At 42.5% G+C, this 14,069-nt stretch overlaps 1 protein-coding gene across 4 annotated transcripts; it reads left to right on the top strand.

Annotated features, from left to right (window-relative positions):
- Positions 1 to 680: 680 nt before the first annotated feature.
- On the top strand, positions 681 to 11,955 carry LOC111068902 (neprilysin-2). Of its 4 annotated transcripts, none has more exons than XM_022358684.2 (11): positions 681 to 725; positions 962 to 1,069; positions 8,292 to 8,812; positions 8,880 to 9,094; positions 9,159 to 9,335; positions 9,391 to 9,767; positions 9,995 to 10,024; positions 10,558 to 10,967; positions 11,040 to 11,290; positions 11,357 to 11,543; positions 11,616 to 11,955. In XM_022358684.2, exons 2-11 carry the CDS (start codon positions 1,053 to 1,055, stop codon positions 11,765 to 11,767), a joined length of 2,337 nt encoding a protein of 778 aa, XP_022214376.1. In that variant the 5' UTR covers positions 681 to 725; positions 962 to 1,052; the 3' UTR covers positions 11,768 to 11,955. The 4 variants fall into 4 exon arrangements, with proteins under 4 accessions (XP_022214376.1, XP_022214375.1, XP_022214378.1 ...); XM_022358683.2 differs by having other exon boundaries at positions 696 to 845; XM_022358686.2 differs by lacking the exon at positions 9,995 to 10,024 and having other exon boundaries at positions 696 to 845.
- Positions 11,956 to 14,069: the final 2,114 nt, after the last annotated feature.

Below are 14,069 nucleotides of genomic sequence, written 5' to 3' on the forward strand. Positions count from 1 at the left end.
TTCGATAAGCATTTCAAATTCACGCGCCTGTTTTTGTGCCTTTCAGTGCCATTCAGCCCGCAACGTGTGTATTTTATTTCGTGACAACTATCGAAATATCAAAAATTAGTATCGGTATTTTTGTGCGATAAAGAGCATTCATATTACATGCACTGGATCTGGATTCGCTTAACTTTAAAATTTAACTCTTCAGGCGGTTCTTTTTTAAATTTTATATTCAAAGATTATATTGACGCATTTTTGACACTGGTCTGCAATTATAATTTTTGCTTTTTCTCATCTGTGAATAAAATGTTCATACAACATGCACTTTGAAGGAGTTTTGCTGATAAAACACCTTCTAAGAATAAAAACTCCAGACTATGTAGTAAATTCCAGACAACTACCTCTCTCTCACTCTCGCTATACCCATCGTATACCCTGTGTATAGGTTATATGGAATCGGTAATGGAGCTGTAATGAGCAACGATCAGCTTTATTGTATAAAAATAGGAAAAATATATAAGATATAATTCTCGAAGTTACATCGCCAATCAATGATCTAAAACAAGTTATTTTAAAAAGATTTGAACAAGAAAGATTCCTCCTGACTTGATAGAGTATCCAAGCTCCATCAATGGGGGAAAACGCGCTCAGCTCACGCTTTTGTTTTTATATAGAGGCGTTTTGTCAGCCCAGACCACAGTCGTCGCTGGTCGGCTGTCGAGTTTACTACAAATCGTTGAGTGGGTGAAAATAAATACATCTGACAGTTTGTTTTTTCAAATGTAAAGCTGAAGAGCGCAGTGTAAAACTAAAATTTTCTTGCTAAATAGTTGAACAAATAAAAATAACATAAACAGCGGGTAAATTAAGAAATTAGCATTTCTTTTGTGACGCTCCAGGCATTAAGATTTTAAGTTTGAGTTTGAGTTTTAGTTCAAGTGTTTACTAAATACAATTAATCTATTTTTGTTAACAGCTTAGCAGCGTCTCGTTAACATAAAGATAACAATATTAAGCAAACTAGTCGCGTCGTAAATCAAATATTGTTAAACAGCTAAACGGCCGACATGCAAACAGTCATTAAGTAAGTTTATATTTGTTAAAATTACAGCTCCAGTCACTTCTCGTACTTCTCGTACGTCACATAATGCTCAACCATAAGTTGAAGACTCTTTGTTTTCAATATCCCCACCACCTCTGAGTATTGTATATGTGTGTTTCTGAGTCTTCCATACTTCCCAACTCCCATCTATCCATAAGTTTCGCGATCCCATTTGCCTCCCGCCTTCTGCCACTTCGGGCTCGGACAGTTTCACTAGCCACCACGCCACCCTACATATTTATGTATATACATATATTCAAACGAATGTGTACATATTTTGTATGGACGCGTCGGAAAAAGAAAGTTGCGCATGTTTATTGAAAACACGTTTCGTAGGGGGAACGACGGACTCCATTCCACTCCGGCTTATCACAGGAGCTGGAGCTGGCAGTGGCAATGACAGAGCCAGTAGCCGGCAAATCGTTGCCTCTGCTTTTTATTTTTATTAAATTTTTATTTTCGATGGATAAACGGGTTTCCATCGGGGGCTCCAGTTCATTTGGGGATCGGTTCGGTTGTTTTAATCAGGTTCACCTCAACTATGATGAATTGGGCTCGCTCTCCAAAAAAAGACAAAAAGCCTGAGAAATTCATTAGCGTATTAATGATTTTTCATTTATTTAACTATTGTTAGACGACTGATTTTAGTTTATAGGAAATGCTTAAGGCCTTCGAGGCCCAGCCTGAGCCTGGCATTAGTAACATGTATTTAGTTGTTTATCAACGCGTGTCTCGTAACATACAATTTAGATTGTTTTTGTTCCCACTGCCACTGCCACTGTATTGCATTGTTCTTTGCTGGAGAAACTTCGGGACGAGTGTTTCCTAACCATCCATCCATTCATCCGTTTATGAATCATTTTAATAACATTTCTATTGTTCCGCTAATGGGGCTCAAATTAAATTATTCACTGAGCAAACAGAAAATATCTACAGAAGATAAAAAAATTAAACAAGCCCCGAACTTACTTACAGAACTCCCCCAGCATCCTCTCACCTTCAAGAACTGCTTGAAACCTTCGACCTTCCTTATCGAAATACCTTTTCGGCAGGAGATCTTTTTTTTGTACTTATAATTAAATATAAACAGAAAAGTTATGTAGCTATGTACATATATACATTAGGCGGTATGAAAAGATTTATGTGTGTTTTATGTATGCGAAAATTTGTAGGTCAAAATTACGTAAGCCAAACATTTGTTCGTATTTTTTGTTGTCGTGCCTAAAAAAAAGGTCTTCTCCATATATCTTTTGGGTTCGATTTCAGACAAAAACTCTCAACAATAAAAGGCATTGTGGACCCCTCGGCTCCTAAAAGAAAAAAAGAGAAACACAACCAAAAAAATCACACCTTTAGAGGCGATTGCCTTACCGGTTTTGACTATTTGACTAATTCTGACTGTGTTTCTCTATTTTTTCCCAAGTGTTTCTATTTCTAAAAGGTATTTGGGGCAGACAGAGAGTTGACTTCAGCTGAGAAATCAGCCAAGAACTAAAGCGATTCACGGACTATGACTAGTTTATTGTTTTGTCGACTGTGTTTTATTTTTTGTTTTGCGTTTGCGGTTCTGTTTGGCAGCTATTTGCTCAATTGCATAATTAAATGCACGCAGACCTTTAAGTGCAACTCCAATTATGGTCAGCAATGCTTTGGCCATGCGGCTGGCCTGGCTGCGTTTTCTTGGCGTTTTCATTTTATTTTTTCTTGCTTCTTCTGAAGGTGAATTGAAGTCTGTGGTTAAGAGCACCCCACAGCCATCGAGCATGTACATACATATATACATATATGCATACATACATATACATAAATAATAACTGACCTTTCCCTTTTTAGTTATTCTTGGCCATAGCCCAGAAATATGTACACACATACATACATGTATGTAATCGTAGCGGTCAGTTCAATTGGATTACCCAATGGCTATGAACCCCAGAGGTCGTTGGTTTCTCCGTGATCGACACTTTCTTTTTGTTCTCGAGTGTGAATTCTTTCAATCGAAATACTTTAGAGAATTTGGCAAGTAAGCACGTCTGAACCAGCCATGAACCGTAACCCATAAATTATGTTATCCTCTTTCAAAGTCTCAAAGTCCTTGGTGTTCAAAAGAATCCGCACACACCTGTCTTCTTCTTCACAAGATCTGTAATTTATGGTGGCATGTTTCGATGCTCTGGCGGTGGCGGTGGTGGGGGCGGTGCAGGCCAATCGACTCGCTTCCTTATGAACCGTACGTGAGTCGCTGAAACTGAGAATGAGGCCAACAGTCAGTTTAATTTCCAGAATAATTCTTGGTAATTCGACAAGATTTCAGAGCGTGAAGTCCACGTAATGGCTCGGTCTTTGACTTCTTCTTCCTCCCCTTTATTTTTGCAAGCGGCCTTATTGCTCATTTGCCACATAATAAAATGTAAATTATTTTCTTGTTTGTCTCTTCAGTGATTGATGATGATGTTGTTGGCTTTTGGGGCTTTCAAGTGGTTGAGCTCTTCAGGAAATATGACATTGTAATTGTTCAGGCTAATGCGAGGGGGGTTGATGGAACCTGAGAACGTGCCACGAGTCAGGTGAAACGAGGATCGTTTGCGAACAGTTTAATGGTGAATCATCAATATGCATACCAAACCCTTCCCTTCCTTGATCCAATGAGATTGATGAACTCTCTTCGCATGTTCAAAGTATAACTCTTTATAACAGTTATTAAACGAACGAGTATTCCCCATAATTATATTCCTATATTTGAGGTCAAACCCTGAAAATGGGTTGACATATCATTTCGCTGACAATAAAATTATGCGTAGTGCATATCAATTAGTTGAACTTGGGGCTATTGTTAACAACTATGCTATGCTATTGTATGTATCGCATTACTTATCATTATCATGTGCCAATATTTCCAGTGTGCGCTTTGGGCACCCTTCCAATACAATAAAATACAATGCAATATGATATGATAATTTCCATGATGTTAGCATGCAAAACGCAACTCTTTTCGGCAACCTTGGTGGCCGGGCCGACAAGTTGTTGGCAATCCTGCCACATAACGGTAATTAGGCGGCCTTGCCGGTGAACACGAAGCCGTGGCAACGGCAATTCAATCAACGTCGGCCCCCGCAGTCGTGGCTTCTTATTTTCCCACTCCTTCGTCCTACTGCTCCGTGCTCCTATTCCCGTGTACATATACGAGCATCTGCATCTCCCTCCTGAGCATCCCATCCTCTGTGGAGTGCATTTTGTTGGCATTTAGCTGTGGCGCTTCCAGAGGAGCTTCCGTTGGCTTTTCCTGCCCTGAGCTCCCATTAAAGGTAGCAAATTAAGTGGCACGGCAAGGCACTAGGCAAATTGCATTGTCGCTGATTTCTTCCTGCTGGCAAATTGCACTCTTCCTGCTGGTAAATAGATTTCGAGAGGTTTGTCGTTGGCTCTCGGTGGTTTTCTATTTGCTGTTACCTGTTACCTGTTGGGTCCGTCCTGTTGCCATTTTTTTGCATTTTCTCTCTCCAGCCAAAAGATCAATCCATATAAAAGAAATCCACTTTGGGACCAAGTTCAAGTTTAAGTCTGACAAAAAGAGAAAGCTTGGACGCCACCTTAACGGATTTACATAGAAATCAGATGGGTACAGATATGTATCTATCTGTCTATCTCTTGTGTTTCCCATTTATCTAGATTTTTTACTGAAATTTGGTTTTCTTCTCTGGGCAAATGCGTCTCAGTTGCAGTCCCTGACATCTTAATGAGCGCACACCGCACAGCTACGTCAGATACTACAGATATATGTATATACATATGTATGTAAGTACTGTGTAGATACAGATACACTCTCACTGGGGAGTTTAGTTTAAAGATATGACAGCTTTTCGTTGGGCAATTAAACGCGAGCAAATTCGGGCAAGACTCGGAGTCTCAGTAGCTCAGTGGCATCTCTCACACAACGAAATTAAAATGTATTAGGTAATTGTGTCTGTGGCACAAATTAACACTTGAAAGGCAATTTGTCGTAGCATTTTCTTTGGGGGCATTACGACAAAGTACAACGACAGCCAATAAAAACCCAAACCCAAACTATGCGAGGAAAAGCCTTACTGACTGCCTTACACGTGCCTATGGATAAACTTACTAAAATTTGTTTAAGATTTTTATGATTTACGAATGAGTTGCAACTGCGGAGCTGCAACGATACTCGTAGAATGTTAAAACCTAGCAAAACCTTGCCTGTCCGCTTGTGGGACGTCTCATTAAATATCGAACAGCAGATTACCATAGCCATTAACTCAAATGTGTTCCCTCACATTTGTTAACTATGTCATGTGCGTCATGCTGCAGCAGACACACTCTATTAGAGTGTGGAGTAGCTCCAGTTAAAGACAGATTCCACCGTGGTACGACATGATGGGACTTCCACAATCTTTGGTACCTGTAGTACCTGGTTGTCACATCTCGTACTCTCAGTAGGTACAGTTAATATTTTAAAGTCTGCCAACTGGGCCATAGGAAGTGGCATTGCCAAATAATTTGGGCTGTAATGTGGAAAAGAAAATATGTATAGGTAATATTGCAAAAATGTCTGGGCTGTCAATCCAAGCTTTGAATATTAATAAAGACAGAGCCAACGGACAGCAGAAACTATCAAAAACGTATTAAAAGGCAAAACAATAAAAACACACAGCCCCGGAGCAGGGAGCCCGGAGCCCCCCATGAGCGACAAACGTCACTCACACAACGCACACAGATTCAAATATACTCACATATGTATGTATTTACGTATGTGGGTGTGGGTACATACGTGTGTAGTAGATATAAAAGTATCTCTATCTATGCGATGCGTGTGTTCGAATCACGTGTGAGCGTGTGGGTGGGTGTGTTGCCACGTCAATGGCAAAAGCACACCGCCTGCACTTGACACATTTATTGGGCAACGCAGCTCGTCCGCCGACGACAAGACACAGAGATGATATGAGAGACAAAAGGAGGGCTGGGCTGTGCTTCAAACTGCCCGACCTATTGACATGGACCCCAGCTGGAGCCCCGGGGCACCAGAACACCCCACCGCGCCCCATCGTCCAGCAGCTGCCACTTACATAAAGTTGGTAACACTTGTGTATTCGTATTCATCACCAGCGAGAGAGAGATATCTCCCATCAGCATGAATGCATCGAGGCATCCATCGCAATCCCTGATAAGGCGCGACACAGCGTCAATGGGAATGCAAAAGTTGAGCTAATGCTAGACGCCTTATGGGATACGGACACAGGTTCTTGGGTTCTGGTTGTCGGTGGTCGGTCGTGATCTTCGCATGTGATAGAGGTAGAGTTGTCTAAAGGAAATGCCGCCAGGCATCGAGGAATGACGGCACGATTCTCGTTTGTGGCTAATTGGGGAAGCTCTCACCTGAGCTAAGCAATCGTCAATCATATTCGGCAAAACGGAATCGACAGTGTGTGTGGGATTATACGAGATTGCTGTGAAGATTATCTTCCTAAGTATCCAATATGAGAGAGGGTACTCAAGTGTCGATGTGACCCTCAAGTCAAGTTACTGCTTATTCACCGCCTGCTCACTCTGTTTATTTAGCATGTTTTTGTATTTGTATGCCTCGAGAGCTGCCAGTAGGAAATCCACTCAATGAGAGCACAGTCTCGGATCTGCTGGGGCCAAGTCGGGCTGAAAATGTCGTTCAACTTTGTAATTTTGCCATCATTAGTACCTGCAATTACCTGCAACCGTAAAAATTGGTAATATCATTTACAAAACTGGTTAATTGATTGGCATTCTTTTCTTAAAATTTCGACATCTTAACCAGTTCTTTCTGTAATCTTTGCTGAAGTAGAACTCATTAAGTCGCCTGCCGATACTTGAATATGCAATTGAGAATGGAATAAGAAATTCGAATAAATACGATGCGGGTATACTACAGGTATGTGCTGCCAAAATGTTTGACAAATTCTGAAAACAAATCAAATATGTAAATAAGTTTGCCAAATTCAATAATAAACTTATATGGGAACTTTCAAGAGCGTCGACTCATGTACGTACATACATACATATGTACATTTAATATATATTTAAATCTACAATATAAATAGTAGATATATATGTATTTTGTATTTATTTATTCCATTTTCGTGGCTTTGGATTGAAAAAGTTCAGGCACATTAACCATGATAATTGCTCTAGCATTGGTGGAATGGAGCATTTTGCATGAATTTTCGGATGTGTATCACATAGAATTCGAAATCTGTCGATGCTACATACTGTTCATCGCATCGGACATGACCTGACCTTTTCCCCTTAATCGTGCTCGCCCGTAAACGCATTTACGGCTCGTGACTTAATCGCGCATTAAAAGCATCTTCGTTGCTGGCTCGGACCAGCCATGCCATAAATTTTGTGTTATTATTTTACAATTCTGAGCAGTAATTGAAGCGTGCAAATATTCATCAGTTTTCAGTTTATATTTTTGATCTACTTACACTTTGACCACGGAAATGGCTTAACATTAAAAAAGCTTCATCCCAACGCCCGACACTCACTCCGAACGTGTGTTTCTGGGTGTGGGTGAGAGAGAGAGAGCTTCGCTGGGTATGGGTATGGTCTGGGTGTTCGTTCGTTCGTGTGCCAGTAAACCCGCAAAATATAAATATAAAAATTATATGTACAAAATTCAAATGTCGTAACTACTCGTACTCGTAGTACGAGTAGTGGGGCCGGCAGAAATGACTTTTCAAACTTGTGCGCACAAAATTTAACCAGTTGAACAACAAACAAAAAACTACAATCATTATAGCCACAAATTGCCAGGCAAGAGCCAGTACCCAGGTGGTTACGGGGAGTCCGGAAGGCAGATTCATTGACAGATCGGAAATGAGCCCAGCAATTACACTGAACAGCAGATTTCAGGTCTAATCATTTTATTGGAACGATTGCTCCCATATTCACAGCACAGTCTGAGCCACAGATGATCACTAGAATCGCATTCGGAACCATCTTAACCCTTTCTTACCGACATTAATTCTGAAATTCAAGTCGTTCCTGCTTAACTTGCTCAGCCAATCTACGCATTCTTCTTCGTTACTCACAACCTTTGGTACTTGTAGCAGAGTGTCGAGGAATGTAGCAGGGGAACAGAAAGTTGCTATGACCCGATTCAATCGGGATTTAATTATGTGATACGAGACCTAATTCATGTATTCTTCTTAATTTACAGGAACCCAAGCTGGTGGAGACGACGCACCAAGTTGGAGAGAAGCCTCCTCATTGTCAGCAGCATCCTGTTCGTGGTGGCAGCAGCCGGCTTAGGTCTTTGGCTGAACGATGTCCTCAGGTCGAGGGGCAGCAGCATGGGAACGGACGGTGGAGAGACTCCAAAAGCCACGGCCTTGCATGGGGACACCACCAGCATCAACCAGGTGCCGGTGGCTCCGGTCAAGGGAAAGTCCGAGATGGATAATGCCTGCCTCAGCCGGGAGTGCATCCACACGGCTTCGACGGTGCTGCGGAAGATGAAGCCCGAGGTGGAGCCGTGCGACAACTTCTACGAGTTCGCCTGCGGCACCTACATCGAGGAGGAGAACATACCAGATGACAAGGTGGCCATCAGCACGTTCTCTGTCATTTCGGACAAGCTGCAGGAGCAGCTGAAGGACATCATCACCGCGGACCGCCCGGACACGGAGCCCAAGCACTTCCGTCTGCCCAATCTGTTGTACAAGGCGTGCATGAACAAGAGTGAGTGGAGGCATAGATCCTCCAGAACTCTACAGGATGGGTAATAATGGTTGCTCCTCTTCGACAGCTCTCATCGAGTCTCGGGGCGCTGAACCGATCACCAGGATGGCCGAATCCCTGGGCGGTTGGCCACTGCTGAAGGGCGAAGCCTGGAACGCGGACAACACCTGGAGCTGGCAAGAGCAGGTCAAGAAATTCCGCAACGCCGGCTTCAGCATGGACTACATCATTGACTTTTCCATCGGAGTGGATCTTCAGAACAGCACAAAGCGATTGATAGATGTCGGTAACGAAATCACCTCTGGAATGATCCATAACTGAGGATTTTCTATGAATTCTATTACAGCTTGATCAGTCGGCGCTGGCTCTCAGTCGCGAGTATCTGGTCAAGGGCTTCAATGAGACCTTGGTTACGGCCTACTACGACTATATGGTGGACATTGCTGTGCTCTTCGGCGCCAGCAAAGAACAGGCCAAGAAGGAGCTGCTGCAGTCTCTCGAGTTTGAAATGGCTCTGGCCAATGTAGGTTACTCTGGTGACAGTCGCAGTCCATGGTGTAACATTCGCTTCTTTTTAGATCTCGTGGCCAAACGAGAAGCGTCGCAACTCCTCGGAGCTGTACAATCTGCGCAGTCCGCAGCAGCTTCAGGCCGCCTATCCCTATGTCCAGTGGGTGGACTACATGAATGCCCTGCTGCCCGAGGGTCTTACCATGGCCGATGACGAGATGATCAATCTGTCCGTGCCCAGCTTCTTCGAGGATCTCGGCAAGCTCCTGGCCAAGACGCCCCAGCGGGACATTGCGAACTACATGTTCTGGCGCATCCACTCCTTCTCGATTGGATTCCTCAGCGAGGAGTTCCGCAAGAGGCAGCTGCAGTATGCGACGGCTCTGTCCGGACGCCAGGAGCAGGAGGCGCGCTGGAAGGAGTGTGTGGACATCGCCACTGGCAGGTTAGTGTGTCTCCCGTCCCCGTCCGCCATTCGGCTGTCTTTTGTGCTGCGCTACGCTGCGGTGATCGGTAGGCTCGGTCTTCGTAGATCATGCCTTGGTTTTAGGCCTTGCCACATGCATACACGTTTACATACATATGTATACATACATACATATGTATGTATTCTGAATCCAGCAAGTTTCACTTGTTTCTGTATCTTCTTTTGATTTCTTTGTGATTTTGCAGCATGGATGAAGAAGAAGAAGATAACGATAGGTACTTAAAAATTTAGAGAAATGCATTTCAAAATTTCCAAATTGTTCACACGGGAACTATAAAACACACACACACACACACATAACCAAATGCACGCCCAGGCACCAAACACCAGGCACAGAAACGGACAACAATGAAGGAGAACAAACCGTTTCGTTTGTCCATTAATAAGTAGTGCTAACAGACCCACATTTAACGATAGCGGTACTCTGGTGTCGATGAGATGAGTGGGTTTCATTTTGAGTTTTAAGAGCACTTTTGTTCACGTTCGATCCCATCGTGGCTCTTTTACTTTTGTTCACTTCCCCCTCCCCATGGTCACAGCATTACGGGTAGCCAATCGACCTATCAAGCGACTTAACCAGGCTTATCTCTTATAATTATGCATACTCATTTTGTGTCTCACTTTCACGCCAACTCTGCCACCATTTCAATAACTGCACCACCTCCAATCTCCAATCAACAATCAACAATCTTCAATCGACAAACGACATCACCATCTAATTAATTAACATTCGAAAACATTCGATCAGCCTGGGAATATCGGTCGGTTCGCTCTACGTGCGCAAGCACTTCAACCAGGACTCGAAGGCGAATGCCTTGGATATGGTCAACGATATCAGGGCTGTCTTCAACGACATTCTGGACGAGGTCAACTGGATGGATGCCAAGACCAAGAAGGAGGCAAAGCTGAAGCTCCACAGCATGGCCACGCACATCGGCTATCCAGATGAGATGCTCGACAATGAAAAGCTGGCCAAGTACTACGCTAAGCTAGACATCAATCCCGACAAATACTTCGAGTCCTTCCTGGGCATGAATATCTTCGGCACCGATTACTCATTCAACAAGTTGCGACTCCCTGTAAACAAAACGGATTGGGTGCGTCACGCCCGTCCTGCCATCGTGAATGCCTTCTATTCCTCCCTCGAGAACAGCATACGTAAGCAGAAAAGGGTTTCCCATCACAAAAAGTGATTCTAATTTACACTCCCCTCCCTTTTAATTTGGACAGAGTTCCCCGCTGGCATACTCCAGGGACACTTCTTCAATGCCCAGCGTCCCAAATACATGAATTTCGGAGCCATTGGCTACGTGATTGGCCACGAGATTACCCACGGCTTCGACGATCAGGGTCGCCAATTCGATGTCAAGGGAAACCTGCGCGACTGGTGGCAGCCGGACACCCAAAAGGCCTACCTCTCAAAGGCCCAGTGCATCATCGATCAGTACGGCAACTACACGGAACGGGCCACAGGTCTCCACGTAAGTGATACGAGTATTTCCCATTCCGAAGTTAAGCTCAATTCTAAATGGAACTTTCCCTGGCAGTTGAATGGCATCAATACGCAGGGTGAAAACATTGCCGACAATGGCGGTGTCAAGGAGTCGTACATTGCCTACCAGCGATGGGTGCAGAAGCACGGGGAGGAGCCGAAGCTGCCTGGGCTGGACTACACCCCGCAGCAGATGTTCTGGATCTCAGCCGGCCAGACCTGGTGTGCCAAATATCGCAAAGGTACACATAAACACAAGCACCTCAATATCTTGAGATTTTTGTACTGAATACTTCTGCCTTCCCTGCTTGCAGAATCTCTCAAGATGCGGATCACCACCGGCGTACATTCGCCATCCGAGTTCCGTGTGTTGGGCTCGCTCAGCAACATGAAGGACTTTGCCAAGGACTTCCAGTGTCCCGAAGATTCCCCCATGAATCCAGTTCAAAAGTGTGAAGTTTGGTAGAGCGGTCGGTCTCGTCTCGTCTATTTAGCCAATAGAAAGCTTGTTAAAGCTAGCGATCAGGCCCACATATAGAAGGGTTAAGCTAATCTCACGTAGAAATAAAAATACAAAGCGTATTAATGCACGACACAACCCAATTGTGTGCATTATGTAAAAAACTTATTTAATAAAATTTGTTTATATGTAAACGAAGTCCTTGTGGCGCTTCTTTGTTTTCTGTAGACGCCCGGGGGGATGATTGGTTGATAACAATTATTATAAACACCTTCTGCGGTCGTCTGTCCACAGAATAAATATTCACGCAATTCTCTGAAGGCGAATGGGACAGTCGTATGCATTGCCAATGGTAGAAGGGTCAAAATAAGACGGATTTTTATACCCGTACCCAAAAAAGAGTTAAGGGGTATATTAGATTTGTGGTAAAAGTGGATGTGTGTAACGCAGAGAAGAAAACGTTTCCGACCCCATAAAGTATATATATATTCTTGATCAGCATCAATAGCCGAGTCGATATAGCCATGTCTGTCTGTCTGTCCGTCTTGTTGAGCGCCTAGATCTCAGAGACTATAAGAGCTAGGGCAACCAAATTTGGTTTCCACACTCATGTGATATTACACTGCTACTGCTTTCAAAATTTCGCCCCGCCCCCTTCCGCTCCCACAAAGAACAAAAATCTGTGGCAGGCACATTTTTAAAGATACGATAAAACTAAAAACGCAGTGTCGTAGAGAATTCCCATATCTACCAGATTGACGAATCTGAATTAGATCGGATCATAATTATAGCCAGAATAAAGAAATTAATTTTCAGTTGCTTCCCCTGCCCCCTCTTGTCAACGACCACACTACTCATTTTCCTTCTCGCTCGCACACCCCCTAGGGGAGGAGATGTAGAATCTAAATGGTACATGTATAATCTACATGTTAGATGTAGAATATACATAATATATGTAGATGTAGAAAACAGATGTAGCAAAAAAATGTGAAATGTAAAATTTTTTTTTAAATTCTAAATCAAATCATATGCTCAAAAATGTATATACTGACTGAGTACGGGTATAGGTAGAGTCGCGTCCCCAGAAGCGACTCGCATGTTCCTTCTCGTTAAAATTGTTTTACTTTTATGACACACCTTTTGACTAGCCCTGTAGCTGGTGCTAATGTCGATTTTGGGCCACTGTTCGTTTTCGAGATTTATGGAAGTGGTTTTCGTGGCGATCAATTAAAACTCAGATTTCAGAGGAAGTTGGGACAAAATATTGATGCGAATTTTTGTTCATGTTTATTTATTTATTTCAATTAATTAACAATTATCGTTATGCTTATAATGGTTATAACTTTACGCAAATATGATTTGTAGTTTTTTTTTAGATTTAATTAAAACCATATTCGCACGGGACAAAAATGACTAAAAAAACGAAAAGTGAACTTTTGCTTATTTGAATATGTTTTTACATCAAAGTTAATGAAATTATATGTATGTATGTCAATTGGGTAAATTAGTTGTCCTTCATTCAATTTATACTATAATATCGGAACAGAAGGACTTTGAATTTTTTGGTCTCGGTGGACTTCGTCGACATGGCATTGGCAATAACTACTTTACTAATAGTTTAGTTTCTGAGCTATGCAAGTTTTGAAGTCATCACAGAAGACAGGATTAAGTTTTCATATCATCTTAACATAAAGCGGCCAAGATGGCAAGGTGTTGCAAGAACGGGAATCCTTCCGGGGCAAGGATTTTGAATTTTCCGCCAACTGCGGACATTGACATCGATTAGTGAAAAAGTATCGAGCTATTTGTTGAAGGTATATTTATGTATCACCGGTACATAATGGTACAGCATGTTTTTATTTTCATAAAAATGAATATACAGAGTAACGGGTATAATAGCCTATTTACACCTACATGAGTTACCTATCGATAGTTGAGTTAACTCAATAACTCAGATTTGGCGTCTACACTGGCACAAACTCGAGTTATTGAGTTGAGTTTTGACAATATCACGTTCTGTGTGTTTTTAACAAAAATTTGTATATATAACAAAATCTATACTATAAATTTGTTGAAAAAAAATCTGTGTGTAAGCGGCTATCTCCGCCAAAAAATCTCGCGTTTGTAAAGTACCAAGCGGCATGGTTTGCACAAACGCCAAAGGCCCAAGAAAAAACCAAAAACATGTCATGTCGTTTGTTTTTAAATGATAGCCAGAGAAAGGAGCTGGATTCAAGACGGGTTTGCACAAACAAATTTGTACTTTTCTATAAATAGGTTCCTCAAGAATTAAAAATAAATCAAAAAA

The sequence above is a fragment of the Drosophila obscura genome, unplaced genomic scaffold (genome assembly GCF_018151105.1).
Source record: "Drosophila obscura isolate BZ-5 IFL unplaced genomic scaffold, ASM1815110v1 contig_4, whole genome shotgun sequence".
Lineage (NCBI taxonomy): Eukaryota > Metazoa > Arthropoda > Insecta > Diptera > Drosophilidae > Drosophila > Drosophila obscura.

Coding starts and splice junctions, on each gene's coding strand:
- LOC111068902 (XM_022358684.2), top strand. Junction 8,813..8,879: donor CAAGGCGTGCATGAACAAGA/GTGAGTGGAGGC, acceptor CCTCTTCGACAG/CTCTCATCGAGTCTCGGGGC. Junction 9,768..9,994: donor GTGGACATCGCCACTGGCAG/GTTAGTGTGTCT, acceptor GTGATTTTGCAG/CATGGATGAAGAAGAAGAAG.